This window comes from Pyrus communis, chromosome 13, assembly GCF_041283825.1.
Source record: "Pyrus communis isolate YQ-2024b chromosome 13, ASM4128382v1, whole genome shotgun sequence".
Taxonomy (NCBI): domain Eukaryota; kingdom Viridiplantae; phylum Streptophyta; class Magnoliopsida; order Rosales; family Rosaceae; genus Pyrus; species Pyrus communis.
This window is the reverse complement of record NC_142577.1, coordinates 28,995,278-29,009,639: the sequence shown is the minus strand read 5'-3', so window position 1 is coordinate 29,009,639 and position 14,362 is coordinate 28,995,278. Positions and strand designations below refer to the sequence as shown.

The 14,362-nt window shown below is 36.9% G+C and overlaps 5 protein-coding genes across 6 annotated transcripts; 4 read left to right on the top strand and 1 right to left on the bottom strand.

Moving 5' to 3' along the window:
- The first annotated feature begins 1,334 nt into the window (after positions 1-1,334).
- On the top strand, positions 1,335-3,355 carry LOC137736449 (transcription factor BEE 3-like). The gene is made up of 6 exons (XM_068475715.2): positions 1,335-1,723; positions 1,910-2,026; positions 2,253-2,318; positions 2,446-2,514; positions 2,638-2,727; positions 3,023-3,355. The coding sequence occupies exons 1-6, from the start codon at positions 1,448-1,450 to the stop codon at positions 3,119-3,121; spliced, it is 717 nt and encodes a 238-aa protein (XP_068331816.1). The 5' UTR covers positions 1,335-1,447; the 3' UTR covers positions 3,122-3,355.
- Positions 3,356-4,157: 802 nt separating this feature from the next.
- On the top strand, positions 4,158-5,681 carry LOC137736363 (acyl-acyl carrier protein thioesterase TE3, chloroplastic-like). The gene is made up of 5 exons (XM_088683475.1): positions 4,158-4,422; positions 4,703-4,797; positions 4,836-4,951; positions 5,053-5,064; positions 5,610-5,681. The coding sequence occupies exons 1-5, from the start codon at positions 4,220-4,222 to the stop codon at positions 5,679-5,681; spliced, it is 498 nt and encodes a 165-aa protein (XP_088539601.1). The 5' UTR covers positions 4,158-4,219.
- A 251-nt stretch (positions 5,682-5,932) lies between these two features.
- On the top strand, positions 5,933-6,964 carry LOC137737440 (Adenine nucleotide alpha hydrolases-like superfamily protein). Its single transcript, XM_068476911.2, has 4 exons — positions 5,933-6,228; positions 6,339-6,430; positions 6,516-6,634; positions 6,724-6,964. Exons 1-4 carry the CDS (start codon positions 5,955-5,957, stop codon positions 6,800-6,802), a joined length of 564 nt encoding a protein of 187 aa, XP_068333012.2. The 5' UTR covers positions 5,933-5,954; the 3' UTR covers positions 6,803-6,964.
- Positions 6,965-9,640: 2,676 nt separating this feature from the next.
- LOC137737196 (uncharacterized) lies at positions 9,641-11,200 on the top strand. The gene is made up of 4 exons (XM_068476602.2): positions 9,641-9,985; positions 10,111-10,202; positions 10,707-10,825; positions 10,915-11,200. Exons 1-4 carry the CDS (start codon positions 9,733-9,735, stop codon positions 11,006-11,008), a joined length of 558 nt encoding a protein of 185 aa, XP_068332703.1. The 5' UTR covers positions 9,641-9,732; the 3' UTR covers positions 11,009-11,200.
- LOC137737194 (endonuclease 2) lies at positions 11,156-13,357 on the bottom strand. 2 transcript variants are annotated; one of them, XM_088683308.1, is made up of 10 exons: positions 13,242-13,357; positions 12,942-13,086; positions 12,628-12,799; positions 12,435-12,542; positions 12,241-12,296; positions 12,093-12,176; positions 11,919-12,011; positions 11,759-11,826; positions 11,533-11,606; positions 11,156-11,428 (listed from the first exon to the last, which is right to left on the bottom strand). In XM_088683308.1, exons 2-10 carry the CDS (start codon positions 13,053-13,055, stop codon positions 11,334-11,336), a joined length of 864 nt encoding a protein of 287 aa, XP_088539434.1. In that variant the 5' UTR covers positions 13,056-13,086; positions 13,242-13,357; the 3' UTR covers positions 11,156-11,333. The 2 variants fall into 2 exon arrangements, with proteins under 2 accessions (XP_088539434.1, XP_088539432.1); XM_088683306.1 differs by having other exon boundaries at positions 12,942-13,099; positions 13,242-13,349.
- Between the last annotated feature and the right edge of the window lie 1,005 nt (positions 13,358-14,362).

Sequence of the window (14,362 nt, the reverse complement as noted above, 5' to 3'; positions counted from 1 at the left end):
TATATACATAGCAACACCGAACTGGTTTATATTGTTCGACAAAAGAAAATTCTGATACACTTGAACTTAAATGCAAGAAAACAAACACATTATTCTGACTAATCAACCCAAATCACATTGACAACAATATAATACAATGAATATATGTTGGATGAAATCAAGGTCTAAACAAGTTAAGGTCAGTAACAGGTCATTTGTGATGTACCTTCAAAATAATTTGGACGAGGATGTTGACAGTCTCTTTTTCACCCTTATATGATGGCAAAGTTATCGTTCAATATCTAAACCCTAAACCCTCTTCTGCTTCCACCATTTAAGAAATAAAAGTTCGGCATAGAATGTATGGATCCTAATTCAAAGTCAAAGATTAGCTACACTACAAAATACACATTAAGTCAAGAATCAAAGGCTTGTTTGGTGAAGATTGACTTTTAAACGATACTTAGTACAACTGTAATCTAATTAGCATGCTATTCTAGCTAGGGTTGAAAATCAAAAGGCAGAAGATGCCAATTAACTTGACAAGCAAGGAATGCATATATGCATGACATATTGTTATAAGTTGGGATTTCGAGGGGGATGGGGGGTTGTCAATGAGTCGGTATGGGTTACCAATGAGAGATTTTTCAGTGTGTTCGAAAGGTAGAACACCACATTGTTATTATACAATTAGAGGAAAGTTTTTTTTTTTTTTCCTCAAAGTGTTCCTCCAATTGTATAAGACGTGTGGTGTTCCACTTTGTGTTTCGAACACACTGAAAAATCGCTTGTTATCGACGTGGATTTGAAATATCGAGTGCTCTGATAAAGAAATGAAGCTCTCCAAATTTAGAAAGTTTATAGTCAACATTTGTAATGATTCTTTAGATTGTGAGCGCTCCAATTAAGGTCAGTCTTTATATTTGGTTTTACAACCTTTTATTGAATGGAGTTGAAGTGGAAACCCTATATATGCCATTTGTGGTAACATCATCATTATCCATAAGGGGAAGATATATGTTCCCATCAAGAACAAAAATTGAAAACAAACAAAGCTAATCACACCAAATCAAATACCAAATTTACATAATTCAAACCCAAACCGGTTATATGGTCTCACCTCACACATACGATACCACACACATCAGGACAATGAACCTGCTTTATTTTCACTGATCAAGTTTGAATTTTCTTCTTTATAAATTAAAGTAAGTTTAGAATTTTATCTTGCTAAAAAACACCAGTGTATGGTCCCGTGTACTGGACGTGGATATATTTAAACTTTTTTTTTTGGAATAAAAAAAGGATATAGAAGTTGGGATACAAAGTCAACTTATAACTGAAATGAAAATCTGTAGTATAGCTAATTTGCTTTTGGACTGAAGTTTCTATAAACTCGATTGGTCTGTCTCTAAAGGCATGCAAAACGGCAATTTTCTGTGTAGACAAACGACTCGAAGTTTGGAAGATGGAACTCATAGACAATCTCTGTGATTTGGAGACTAGTCTTGGCACCAATATTCATCATGAAATCATGGCTCTCTCGGGCAATGACACCTCCCTTACTACCGATGATTATCATCAGCCACAACCTGATGATCATCAGCTCCCTATCAACTTCACTCAACACATTCAAAGCTTTTCTCAAATTTCTGATGATCCAAATCATGACGACGTCTTAGTTGCTCGTTCCACAGCTCATCTCATGAATGGAGATTTTCGCCAAGAAACCGGAAAAGGAAAGGCACGTGCGTATTATTGCATACAAAATTATATAGTTGCTTGTTGGAGAGCTAGCTAGCTTATATATGTCGTCTGGTTAATTGACCATGGGATTGATCATGCATGTATACTTAATTTCTGGCTAGATTGATTTTCTGAGATTCGTTTTCTTTTGTTATTGAAATGCGCGATTGGTGATTCTTGGCAGTCGTTAGGAGGAAGAAAGAGAAAGAATAGTGAAAAGGATGGAGAGAAACTAAAAGAAGTAATTCATGTGAGAGCTAAGAGAGGCCAAGCCACTGATAGCCACAGTTTGGCAGAAAGGGTATAAATATATCACTTCTTTTTAAATTGCATTATGTTACCAGTAATAATTCTCTTGTTAGTTTTCAAGGCCAGATTTTGAAGCACATTTAGCTTAATTATCTTGACTTAATTAAATAGCTAAAATCCATAATATTCTGATAACTATACTGTTTACACGGAAGTGAAATTATATATTGACGGGATGTTGGTCTCACGCATTTGCTTAACATGCATGGTATTATTAGCTAAGAAGAGAGAAAATAAACGAGAGGCTGAGATGCCTGCAAAATCTGGTTCCAGGCTGCTACAAGGTATGCATAATTTGATTAACTTCTTGTCGCTTAATTTGAATCATCTACGAAAGAAATGAATGATTATTTTCCTTTGAAAATTTTACTGATGTCGTTGCTCTTTTTTTATGGTTTAATTAATTTGCAGACAATGGGAATGGCAGTAATGCTGGATGTGGTTTGCAGTTACGTTCAGTCACTGCAGAACCAAATTGAGGTGAGTCATATCTTAAATAATTAATCATATCATATCATGGAGATTTCTTACATAATCATGGATCAGTGATCATATATGTCCAATAGAATATTAACAAAGTGCTTTGTATTGGTGGTTTCCAAGTTTCTGTCAATGAAACTTTCTGCAGCAAGTGCGTATTATGATTTCAATACACCAGGTGTGGATGCTGTGGACGCAATGCAACAGCAGCAGGTATGCATTTACACGCTTACACAAATATACGTGTGTGTGTGTATCCACATTAAATTATGAATTTGTATAGACTATAATCAATATACGGAAATGTTTTTCAGATTCATTCTTTCTTCTCGTGCACATTCCTATTTACTTTTTATTTTTTAATCGAAAAAAAAAAAAACAATGGAGAATTCATGAAATTAAATAAATAGGAGTGTGCATAAATCATTTTCCGTATCAAATATTTAAGGTTGTTAATGAGCTTTTAAAAGATGAAAGTGATAAAAGCGAGCAATGTGGAATGTTGCAGGGGACAAGTACTGCATATCCGGAGGTACAAGAGATGGTAGTAAGATCAGAAGGGTATGGAGGACTTCCTCACTACAACAACGCAACATGGCCTATTTGAGAAGTGAGAGCACGCTCAATCTTCTTCAGATCCCATGCTCCTAAGCCCTACATGTACATGTGGAGACAATGAAGCACAAGACGACGATCAATGCCATCTTCTCTAGCTTCCATGGATCCCATAATATATACAATAAAATATTAATTTTTCATGCTTATATATTTGTGTAGGGTGCAAACGAATCTTGTACCATATAAATGAACCAAAAATAATAAGATAGGAAAGGTTGAGACAGATCAAAGTGGTAATTATATAGATCATGCATGATTTGAAGACAGCTTCATTGATATATAACTTGATTTGAAAGAGTCATCTGTCGTGTGGATATATATGTGGGTTTCTAAGCTTACCCTTAAGATTAAGGGCACTGATGTCCCAACGCGGTTTTGAGTGCTGAAAGAGAGGCAGCTGAGACTGGTGTATAGTATAGAAAAGTACACCATTGTCTATGAATCCCCTAATTGGCCACTGAGGTAAACAAAGGGACATTACCTAAACTTGGATTGTTGGGACATTTATCTAAACATAGATCGTTGGGATCGTGCATGATTCACATGGAACGAGTTCACAATTATGTGGCGTTCTTTGTCCAATAATAAATTACTATGTGTAAATTTTTCTCCAAGTGAAAATGTATCATTAAATCAGGACGTTACGTGACAGTGAACCCGTTCCATGTAAGTTGCTCTCCCGAAAAGGGCACGTTTCAGGGACTCTAGACTCTAGTTATAGTTGGTGGGTGGAAAAAACTTGTGTGAGTGTCCCAATTATATCATTCGTGGAGCACTTCTACAAATAACGAATTAAACTTACTACTCACACAAAAAATAAAATTAAAAATTATTATTCATTCTTTATTCGTTCCATGTATTTGGATCCAATCTCAACTATGGCCCAATTCACTTCAAGAAGAATAGACCAATGGGCCGCAAAACTTTTTTCATGCCAGACTAAAACATTTTATTACTTTCTAATGTGATGTAAATTGCTTGGGTTTTGGCTCCAAGAATCCAAACAAAACCTCCCAAGGCAACCACCGGGACCTCTCTCTCTCCTCCAAGCGCTGCCCGGCACTTTTGATTGAGCGCAGCTGCAGAGATGTTCCGGTTCCAGGGCCTGCGGGCATTTTCAATTGCTGACCCCACCCACGTGACCCTCCCCTCCTACTCGCGTGTCATCCAGACGTCACTCCACCTCCGCCATCAGTCAGTTTCCTTCCCGACGAAGTGGCCACGTCTCCGATCACTCCCCACCGTCAGGAGCTGCACTGCTCTCGCATTCGATTTCAAAGGTCTCGAAGGGTACTCCCTAAAAACGTTCAGTTTCTTTGTTTAATTTGTCGGCATTCTCTATGTTATACCATTGTAAATTAATTAGTAATGGTTTCGTTGAGTGTGAGATCAAATTGTACAAAGTGCCCAAAATCAGTCAGAGTTTTAGAATTTGAAGGACTCGTTTGATAACCATTTCGTTCTTAGCTTTTATTTTTCGTTGTAAAAGCAAAATGATTATCAATTGGACCTAATTTCTAGGGGTTTCTTAATATGTAGAGTAAAGACTTGGCCTTTTTGGACTTGACAGAATGAGTGAGCTCCTTGATGTGGAGCTCAAAGTCAGGGATTATGAACTTGATCAATACGGTGTCGTTAATAACTCCTTTTTTTCAATCTTTACAATTTTTTTAAACAAACTGAGTTGTTGTGCTTCAATATTTGATCAGGTTGTCATGAACTTCTGGAAAGGTTTGGCATTAGCGCTGATGCAGTTGCCTGCATTGGCGAGGCACTAGCATTGTCCGATTTGTGGCTCACATTCCCCGCACCTCTCACAGTATGCTTCAGCAATTACGTCTGGATATCTTTAAGATTTTATTTTTCTACCACGATATCGATACGCATGTTTGTATCCCTTAACATGGTACGTGCAACTAGAGTGGAGATAAGGCCATCTCCAACCGACCCGGCCAAAGAGTTATAGGGTTAAAAATAGTTCGGAATGACACAAGAATTATCTCCAACCGAAGGCTAGGCCAAATGGCTTATGGGTCCCACCGAGCCCAAACCCCCAAATCAAGCCAACGGACTGGCCATTTCCAGCCAACCCTCTAGCCCAACCCTTTAGCGCCAAAATGTCAAGCTTGACATTTTGTCAGCCCTCCAGCTCAGCCCTAGCTAATGTCATGATGTCGTCAGGTTACCGTTGAAATTAGAATTTTTTTTTTTGGACAAGTTAAAAAAACAATTCTAATTTTTTTCCTATAAATACTTACATCATTCCTACAACATTGAAAGCTGAGATAAGAAGTGTCACGTAGATAAGAATCCTATCTAAAATTTATACAACCAATTACATCTCGACATGTTTGGCCTATAGTCTCTTGACCTCCTCGGTTAGAGATGATATAAAATATGCCTAACACTGTTCATTAAAATATAATTTCTTATAAGACTAAAAGGAGCCCTTCGACTCTCCTTCGATTGAAGATGACTTTGTCATACAGGTCAGGCTCACTGGCTCCTCAGCTGCTCGCATTATGGCATTGGGCCATTGTGGGTCTTGAAGCATCTTGACGGGCTGGACATAAATCGTAACAAACACCTTACAGGCATTGGGCCACTGTGACTCTGAACTGTGAGTATGGGATCTGAGCCCATTCGGTGACTAGAACCGGGCAAGATTGGAATTGTGACCAACTAGGTCGAGCCTCCGAACAAGGTAGTTGGATTACTAGGACACCAAGTGTGTGCTTGTAGTTTTGACTCGTAGTTAGGACTTGCTAGGAACAGGCACGCAGGAATGACAAGTCATCTCATTACTGCTGTCTTGAGTTTAAATGACCATCAAGGCAGGCACAGACAAATGTGATTTGCCTTGCCTGCAAAGAAAGAGAGTGAAAGACACAGAAAGAGAGAGGATGGAGGAGCAGGGAAAGCATGAGGAGAAGAAGAAGGTGATGGTGGCGATCGACGAAAGCGAGTTTAGCCTATACGCCTTCAATTGGGCGCTCGAAAATCTGCGCGACACCATCCAGAGTTCGCAGCTAGTCGTCTTCACCGCACAGCCCATTGACTTCGCTTCCACTTATGCTGCCAGTTACGGAGCTGCCCGTAGGGTCTCTAAATCTTAATCTCACTACCTATTTTGTTGGAGTTACCGGTTTGTAATTGTATGCTTGATCAAGCCGTTGTTTTCTGATTTTTCTCTATACATTATGCAGCTGCTGAGTTGGTAACATCTTTGCTTGAAAACCACAAGAAGGTGGCGCTAGCTTTGTTGGAGAGAGCTAAAGAAATTTGTGCCAAACATGGGGTACAAATACAATCAAAGTTCCTTTCTTTTCCTTCCTAAAACTACATCTGATTTTGCGCAAAATTCCTCGTTTTCGACTGTGCAGATTGTTGCAGAGACAGTGACAGAGGTAGGCGATCCGAAGGTGGTGATATGCGAAGCAGTAGAGAAACACGACATCCAGTTGCTTGTGTTAGGCAGCCACGGTCGCGGAGGTATCCAAAGGTATGTGCGTTCTTATTCAGTTTGGTGTGTAGATGGCTTAAAACGAAGTGCGAAAATCGCTTTCTGATTGATATGTTCTGTTGGGACAGGGCTTTTTTGGGAAGCGTAAGCAATTACTGCGTACATAACGCTAAGTGTCCTGTTCTTGTTGTGAGGAAACGGGATTGAAGACTTACATGTTCTCTTGTTCTTCAAGTTAATATCCAAAAACCAAACTTGCATCTTCCGCAAGAAAATGTTGCGTGCTGCTTGATAATTGTTGAAATTAGAGTCATGTAATAATAGGAAACTTCATGATTGAATAAAGCATGTATTTTATGGTTTGATTAAGTGACACTTGGCCAACCTCAATGATTCATATCTTGATTGTGGACAATACTTTGATTGAAAGCAACATTCTGGAACTTTTTCATTGTGCGCAACACTAGTTGGACATCATATCTTATTATATAAAGAAGACTAACGAAAAATTAAAAAAAACTTCACTTTTAATGAAAAGTTTTTTTTTTATTATATAAAGAAAATTAATGAAATGTTCAAAAAAACTTTCCTTTTAATGAAAAGTTCATTTTTTATTATGTAAAGAAAACTAACGAAATGTTTAAAAAAACTTCATTTTTAATGAAAAATCTTTTTTAAAGGTATAGTGAATAGTACCAGGGAAAAGTATAAATGTGGTTTTTTGTTAAAAGTGAACAGTACCGGAAGTGTTTTGTTAAACCTCCTTATTATATAAGTAGAGTGAAATTTTATTTTTGAAGTTCTTAATTTTTCAAGACAAGTATCTCACTATTTGTATAATAACATATGGTATACTAACTTGTATTCCAGACACACTAAAAAAATATCTTAAAGAAATATCGAAGTTTATATTTTTTGACAAACAATAATGTTAGTTGGTTAAATTACTAATTATTAGAAAAAAGAAATATCAGTAAAGATCGAACTTGGAGCGTACTAACGTAATTATTTTTCTGTCAGTGCGGTAAAGTGTTATGTATCAATAACTAATCATGTCCAACAGTTAACTAGTAATGCCTCACGTTCTTTCACCAAATCCATCAAATTCTCAAATCTGAACCATTGAAATTTGATCTAACGGTTAAAGTTATTATAATTTTTAAAGAAGTCTCATGTTTGTAGTCGTTTGATTAAATTTCAAAGGCCTGAATTTAGACGGGGATTTTATTTACACATCCTAAATTACTTCCCTCACACGTTTTTAATTTTTTAATGTTTTTTTTATCAAGTGTTAGTGGTGTGTAGAAACTATTAAAAAAAATTATAAAAATGTAGGAGAAATAATTTGAAGTGCATAAATATAATCTCTCATTTAACAATTAACCGTATTTGATGCAAAGAATCCGCATATGATCTCTTTTCCAAAAAGTAGCCCAATCAATAAAATAATGCATTGATAAGATAAACATCGCACGTCAAAAATTCGTTTCATAATTCCGGAAATGCGACAGGTAGTGATTGGACTTTGTAGGGCGGCCCACTAGAAAGTTTTCACGTTTGTCACAATTGAGGCCAATTTAGTCAAGGAGAAATTCAAATTAAGTGGCTTAATTTAGAACTTTTGAGACTAAATATTTATGCTTTTTTTAATATTTAATTACGCTTTTCAAGCTTTTAATTAAGGTGCTTTAATCTGAGTCAACGTAAGCATTAATTTATTTATTTACATATCAGCATTTAATGTATATTAAAAAAAAATTTATTAAGGTGCTTTCACCTGTATTTTTATTTTTATTTTTTATGAACGAACGGTATTATTACATATCATAACCGTTCATATTATGAACCACACAATAAAGATCATCTCTAGAAAAAATAAATTAAAACTAAGGTCGTTTAGTCAATCTATTGTAGCAAATACATAAACGGTTCGTAATGCTTTTACCAATGTCATTCATTTGTTATAAACAGTTTGATGATTAATCTTAATTTTAATTGATTTTTTTTTGTGGAGATGATCTTTATAGGATGATTTATAATATGAATGGTTTTGATTATTCACGAAGTTCTATAAATTGAGAACGAACAATTTTGAGAAATTTTGAAAATGAGTTATACTCATCTTTGAGTAGCCAAGTATTGTTCTATCGTAACTATTAGAAATTTTAAAAAAAAAATTCAAAATTAATTGGTTAATTTAATACAGCTCTACAATCATTTTCGGAACCTAATTTCTGGGTCATCAATTTTATCCTCTCTTTTTTCACTCTCCAACGTACCCAATAAAATTTGTGTTTCAACTTTAAATTGTATGCACGCTAAATGGAAATGTACCAATATGAAAAACGAATTAGAATTACATAATGTATCTAACGATTTGGTACATAACTACGTATTAGTAGTTTAGTATGTATCCGAATTAAAATTACATAACGTACCAATGATTTGCATGTAACAAAGTTAGCATTTCAAATATAGATTCTAGTAAACTCGCGCACCTACATCAAAATGTTTTATTGTTTAGCAAGTTGATTGTAATACCGCTAGTTAAGGACATTTATTTTTACATTGAGAATTTTGTGTTTCTCCTTCTCATAATTAGATGAATTTAATGTTGTTTCTATTGATTTTTTTTAATATCATTCAAATAAAAAATAAATAAATGGAATTAGAAGCACCGGTAAAACGTAAACGTGACGAATTTATGAATGAGGATCCTCTCCGATCCTCTTTGTGAAGATTCTGATAATTATTTAATCATATTCGTTCATCATACATCGTACGAACAGAGATTATTGTAATATTTTATTTAAAATTAAATAAAAACAGTACTTGACAAAAACTAACCGTACGATGTATAATGAACGAACGTGATCGGAAGATTTCTAAATGCTTTTAGAGGATTCTCATGCGATGAAAACAGAGCAAACCTATCTAAATCCTAATATGTGGGGTCGGACTAGGTGTTTGACTGGCAGTTTTGACCTGAGAAAACCTGTCCTCTGTTTCTTCAACTACCATTTTGACAAAATCCATCCCAAAAATCCGATAAATAGAGATACAACTGCCCTTGGTTTTGCCAACGAAAAACCGAAGCAAAAGATTTGGGAGAGGCGATTCCAAGAGGAGAAGAAAGAATGGGAGAGGCGATTCCAAGAGGAGAAGAAAGAATGGGAGAAGCGGTTGCAAAAGGAGCCGAGAAGAAGGTGATGGTGGCCATTGACGAGAGCGAGAGCAGTCATTACGCTCTCATGTGGGTTCTCGACAACCTCAAAGACTCCATAACCGACTCGCCCTTGACCATCTTCATGGCTCAGACTCCCTCCAACGGCAACATCACCTTCTCGGCGTCGCTCGGCGCTGCTCGCATGTACTATCCTACGTCTTCCAGTTAAGTTGTTCAGAATTTCTTCATGGGGTTTTTCTTTTGTTCTTTTTAAGGTTGATACCCTAGACATAAGTGGAGATTTGAAATCTTCTGACAAGTTGTTTGTTGTTCGTGTTACGGAATTCAGGTCAGGAGTTTGTTAACTGTTCCCAAGAAAGTCACAGGAAGTTTGCGTTGGCACTGTTGGAGAAAGCTAAGCAGATATGTGCTAGTCGTGGGGTAAGGCCACAGTTCTTCATCTTCAGTCACAAAACATTATGTTTGTGTATATACTTTTCGTACAAGTGCTTCTTTTGAGACTGCTTTTGTTGGATTCCCTGCTTATTGTTTTTGCTATAGCTGATTTTTGCAAAAGCAGTTGGGATTTTTACTAAAAATCTTACTTCTTAGTGAATTACTTAGAAGTTCTTATTGAAGAAGCACCTAATATGTGTTTTTCCAAAAAATGCTTGTGACCCGAGCACTTTTATGTTTACCAAACTTTGTCGAAATCACTTTTGGTTATTAGTAACCGGTTTTAGCCCTTCCAGAAACTCTTAAACATGCACTAGGTAGTAGGTACAATGAATTATTCAACTGTGAATTTTCACAAAATCCATATTTTTTATATGGCAATTAAGCCCATCAAGGTGCTCTGATGAGGTCCTTGCAGATGCATAGCATCTTTGGGATATTCCACCCCTGTGAAGCATTTATTTAAGTGTACCATTTTGTTTTCCATAGGTAAATGCAGAGACAGTCACAGAAGTTGGAGATCCGAAAGCTGCCATATGTGATGCTGTCAAAAAACACGGCATCAAGCTGCTAATTGTAGGCGAGCGTGGGCTCGGAAAAATCCAAAGGTTAGTATCATTTCATCAAATTTTCTATTTTTGTGTGTGTGTGCCTGCATTTCATTTAGGGGTCTGACGATTTTGATGTGCCGAGCCAGGGCAATTCTTGGTAGCGTCAGCGATTACTGTGTTCAGTACGCCAAGTGCCCTGTCCTTGTGGTGAAGAAATCAAAAGCTGAAGCTCTTGCTTGACATATTATTCGTATTCAGTATGTGAATGTTTCTACATCAAAAGAATATAGTGGAACATATTGTGTTTAGATTTTGGATGATTCAGCTATCGATTGACTATTGTGTTTAGTTTTGGATGACACTGGTATCGATTAAACAACGACGATGTAAGAAACTAATTAAGCAGTAAGATATATTATACAGGGTTTGTAATTGTTCAAGTGCTTGAAACAAAGATATTTCTAGAACAATAGATAACAACATAACTACAAGTGCAATATCTTTAAATTTAGAGGCATATGAGCCTCTGGAAATCTTGTTAACTTCAAGCAGAACAAGTGTTCTGTCACCCGAAGATGCGGTTGAGGGTGGCTGCTAGACGGACACCACCTTGAGCTAACCGCCTATGGACTATTGGTAGCCGGGAGAGGAAGTATTCGTCTGCAAATTAACAATGTTTAATTTATTCTCTTCATTTTTTTTCTCCTCAATTTAACGAACAGACGAGCATACACTACCATTAAATTCAAAACATTCATGCTTACCTTCTAGCACTGAACCTTCATCTGCACCCTTGTATGCCCAATCACAAGCTGCTTTGATGCCTTCAGATGCGTATCTGCAAATAAGCACCCCGGTAATTAAACTTGGTTAGCGAATCGTCCAGGCCGAGCCTTGCTGATCTTATCATCAAGCAGAAACTTAACACAACCAGAAGGCTCGAAAACATGAAGTCTCGTCAAATTTGTAACATAAGCGAATAATACATACACGTCGGGGCACGCTGTCTTGTTTAGGCTGCAGGTCTCCCAACCCTTAACTTGATCTGACCATTCAGTCTGTTTTCAAAGAAATATTAAGCATCAAAGGACAGACTTTAGGATTCAGACATTTCACAAAATATTCTACGGCAGTTGATGTTGTAAGGTACCGTAATGTTCTGTTTAATCGCGTCAATTAGTTCTTCTACGTTGGAATGGTAGAATCTCTCTTCTGCTGTATCAATTATGTTGGAATCCCATATCTGTATGCACCGTAAAATTTGAAAATTTAATTACGTTTAGTAGTAGTTTGTGGAAATTTTGAACTGGCAAATGAGACTTACATGATGAAGATTTTGCTTCGTTGTGTACCAGTGAACATCAATTGTGTTGCCTCCCTTGTCCGGACCAAAACCTACATGCAGAGGCTGCGTAACACGCGTAAGGGTAACTTCACATCATTTGTGTTTGGTTATACAGATTGTGCCATACCTGATGGATGTCTCCTATGAAATGGGAAAGAAATAGAAGCGCCTGCGTGAGGTTATCTGATATCACAATATAAACAAAGTTAAATAACAAATATGGTCACGTAATCGTATAGACCAACTATGGAACGGAATCTGATATATCATCGATAATGTATTGATATGATCATCTCTATCTAGAAAAAGGAAAGGATTTACATTTAGGTTGAGAAGAATGGCTACTGTAGGTGAGAAGCTGAGTGGTATAATTGTTAATTGCCCCCGCAACACAACGCCCCTTCTCTGCAGTCTCATCTTTGCAGTCCCCTGGAGATTAATCATTAGTAATTACATTATTAATTAGAATTAATATTTATACGTGCACACTAATCACATGTTTAGAGGAACATACTATTGTACTGGTAATTGCAAACATCAGGAGTGTTAATATAGTGAAGGGCAGATGACCAGTGGTAAATAAACTTGACATGATCTGGCCATATGCACAGGCTGCCCAAGTCATTCTGTGCATAGTCAGGAAGCAGTTGCTTCACCGCATCCGCCGCCGCCGTGCTCAGCCTAGACTGCCATCACATCACCCAAAAGAAAAAACACACCCGAACCGTTACTAAAAATTTAACCCAGAGGCAAAATATGGTACATCTTTTTTACTCTAGCCAACTTGGTTAAGTCGAGATTGGAGAAAAATAAGAGTTGGGTAAGAACCTGAGCAATTCTGCAAATTGTGAGATGCCCATCAGTTCCCCAGCCGTGAATCACAGGAAAAAGAAGGAGCAGCGAGCACAAGGTAATAACAATCTTGATCCTGCCACACTCCATTACCTCCCTTTCCTCCCAAGAAACAAGAATTCTGAAGAATGCAGCTAATAAATGACGGATTTTCTCTGGTTTTAGAGTTGGTAATAAGAACACAAATTGGAAAGGAAATTTATATTGAATTATGTGGATGTCATTTTACATATAAATTAACTTTTGTTTTTGGCAGGGATGGAGATAGGCTTTCACCTGATTGAATCATGTGGATGACATTTTACAAGCACGACAATGGTGGCTCTCTGCGTTCACACACTAATCGGCTGCGTGCTTGAAAAGGAAGGCAACTTTTTAAAAGGAAGAGATTATATGAAACGGGAAATGGTGATGGAGGTGGGAATGTAACGGTTACGGTACGTGCCGTAGAAAGCCAAGCAAACAGAATGTACCAAAGTATCCCGGAGTTCCTGTACTTTCTCTCAATCTTTACATTAAGTCTTGGATTGAAGCTTCTCTCAGTTTGAGTTGGCATCAACGTTGATGCAGGTTCTTGCACGGGTGATGCATGCATTAGTATTTTTAGATTTTTCCCTCAAATTCCTTGGAACTCTCGAAATACATTTCAATATTTATGTTTGGATCTTCTAAGTTTTTCTTCTACATACGTACGTTCTGTATGCATTCTTGGATCTGTGATTAATTGGGAGAATTCATTAATCTTGTTTTCTGTCAAATTGTTAATTACATGATCCTTCATATGCAACTAAGGTGGAGAGGCTAGGGTCGATGTCTCCTCAGGCACTCAAGCTGCCAAATCGAGAGGTTTGTCGTTCGATGGCAACTGACTTGTAGTTCAAATAATTAAGAATATTTATCTTTGCATAACTGTACCAGAATCCATCTTATACTATAATAATTCTTAGAGATGTGACCGTGGAAGATCATGCATGTTCAGTAATAAGTCTTAAGGCAAACATAAGGCTAGAGAAGGGCTAACCTAACATTTTCCTGCCTCCACCCATAATATATTATTTTCTTCTTAAGCTATTTTTTTTTTATAAAAATATTTTTACGTCATTTTCTTGTAAATAATGCTGTAGGCCCAGAAACTAAGATGGGCCATCTCAACTTGGGTAGAAATTTGAATAAACTGTGGGTCTTGAGCACACGATCCATGCAAAACAAAAACAACAACAGCAACAGCGTAGGCCCATTTCGTTGGATTTCAACATGAAGACGAAATCGCCTTCGGTCCAGCTTCAAATTTTCATATCTCAAATTTCACCCCCTTTTCTTCTGGGACCAACTTCATGGATTGAATTGAACATATGCTGAAATTGAATTCAAAACAATAGTTTGAAAAGCAAAGATTA

Bases quoted from the DNA above. Each gene is read 5' to 3' on its own strand.
- LOC137736449 (XM_068475715.2), top strand. From the start codon at position 1,448: ATGGAACTCATAGACAATCTCTGTGATTTGGAGACTAGTCTTGGCACC. The intron at 1,724-1,909 runs GCACGTGCGTAT...GATTCTTGGCAG, and splicing joins AAGAAACCGGAAAAGGAAAG to TCGTTAGGAGGAAGAAAGAG. The intron at 2,319-2,445 runs GTATGCATAATT...ATTAATTTGCAG, and splicing joins TGGTTCCAGGCTGCTACAAG to ACAATGGGAATGGCAGTAAT.
- LOC137736363 (XM_088683475.1), top strand. From the start codon at position 4,220: ATGTTCCGGTTCCAGGGCCTGCGGGCATTTTCAATTGCTGACCCCACC. The intron at 4,423-4,702 runs GTACTCCCTAAA...TGGACTTGACAG, and splicing joins GATTTCAAAGGTCTCGAAGG to AATGAGTGAGCTCCTTGATG. The intron at 4,798-4,835 runs TTTTTTTAAACA...GCTTCAATATTT, and splicing joins CTTTTTTTCAATCTTTACAA to GATCAGGTTGTCATGAACTT.
- LOC137737440 (XM_068476911.2), top strand. From the start codon at position 5,955: ATGACCATCAAGGCAGGCACAGACAAATGTGATTTGCCTTGCCTGCAA. The intron at 6,431-6,515 runs GTACAAATACAA...TCGACTGTGCAG, and splicing joins AAATTTGTGCCAAACATGGG to ATTGTTGCAGAGACAGTGAC. The intron at 6,635-6,723 runs GTATGTGCGTTC...CTGTTGGGACAG, and splicing joins GGTCGCGGAGGTATCCAAAG to GGCTTTTTTGGGAAGCGTAA.
- LOC137737196 (XM_068476602.2), top strand. From the start codon at position 9,733: ATGGGAGAGGCGATTCCAAGAGGAGAAGAAAGAATGGGAGAAGCGGTT. The intron at 9,986-10,110 runs GTTAAGTTGTTC...TACGGAATTCAG, and splicing joins GTACTATCCTACGTCTTCCA to GTCAGGAGTTTGTTAACTGT. The intron at 10,203-10,706 runs GTAAGGCCACAG...TGTTTTCCATAG, and splicing joins AGATATGTGCTAGTCGTGGG to GTAAATGCAGAGACAGTCAC.
- LOC137737194 (XM_088683306.1), bottom strand. The intron at 12,297-12,434 runs GTAAATCCTTTC...TTGTGATATCAG, and splicing joins CCATTCTTCTCAACCTAAAT to ATAACCTCACGCAGGCGCTT. The intron at 11,607-11,758 runs GTATGTATTATT...GCTTATTTGCAG, and splicing joins AAGACAGCGTGCCCCGACGT to ATACGCATCTGAAGGCATCA.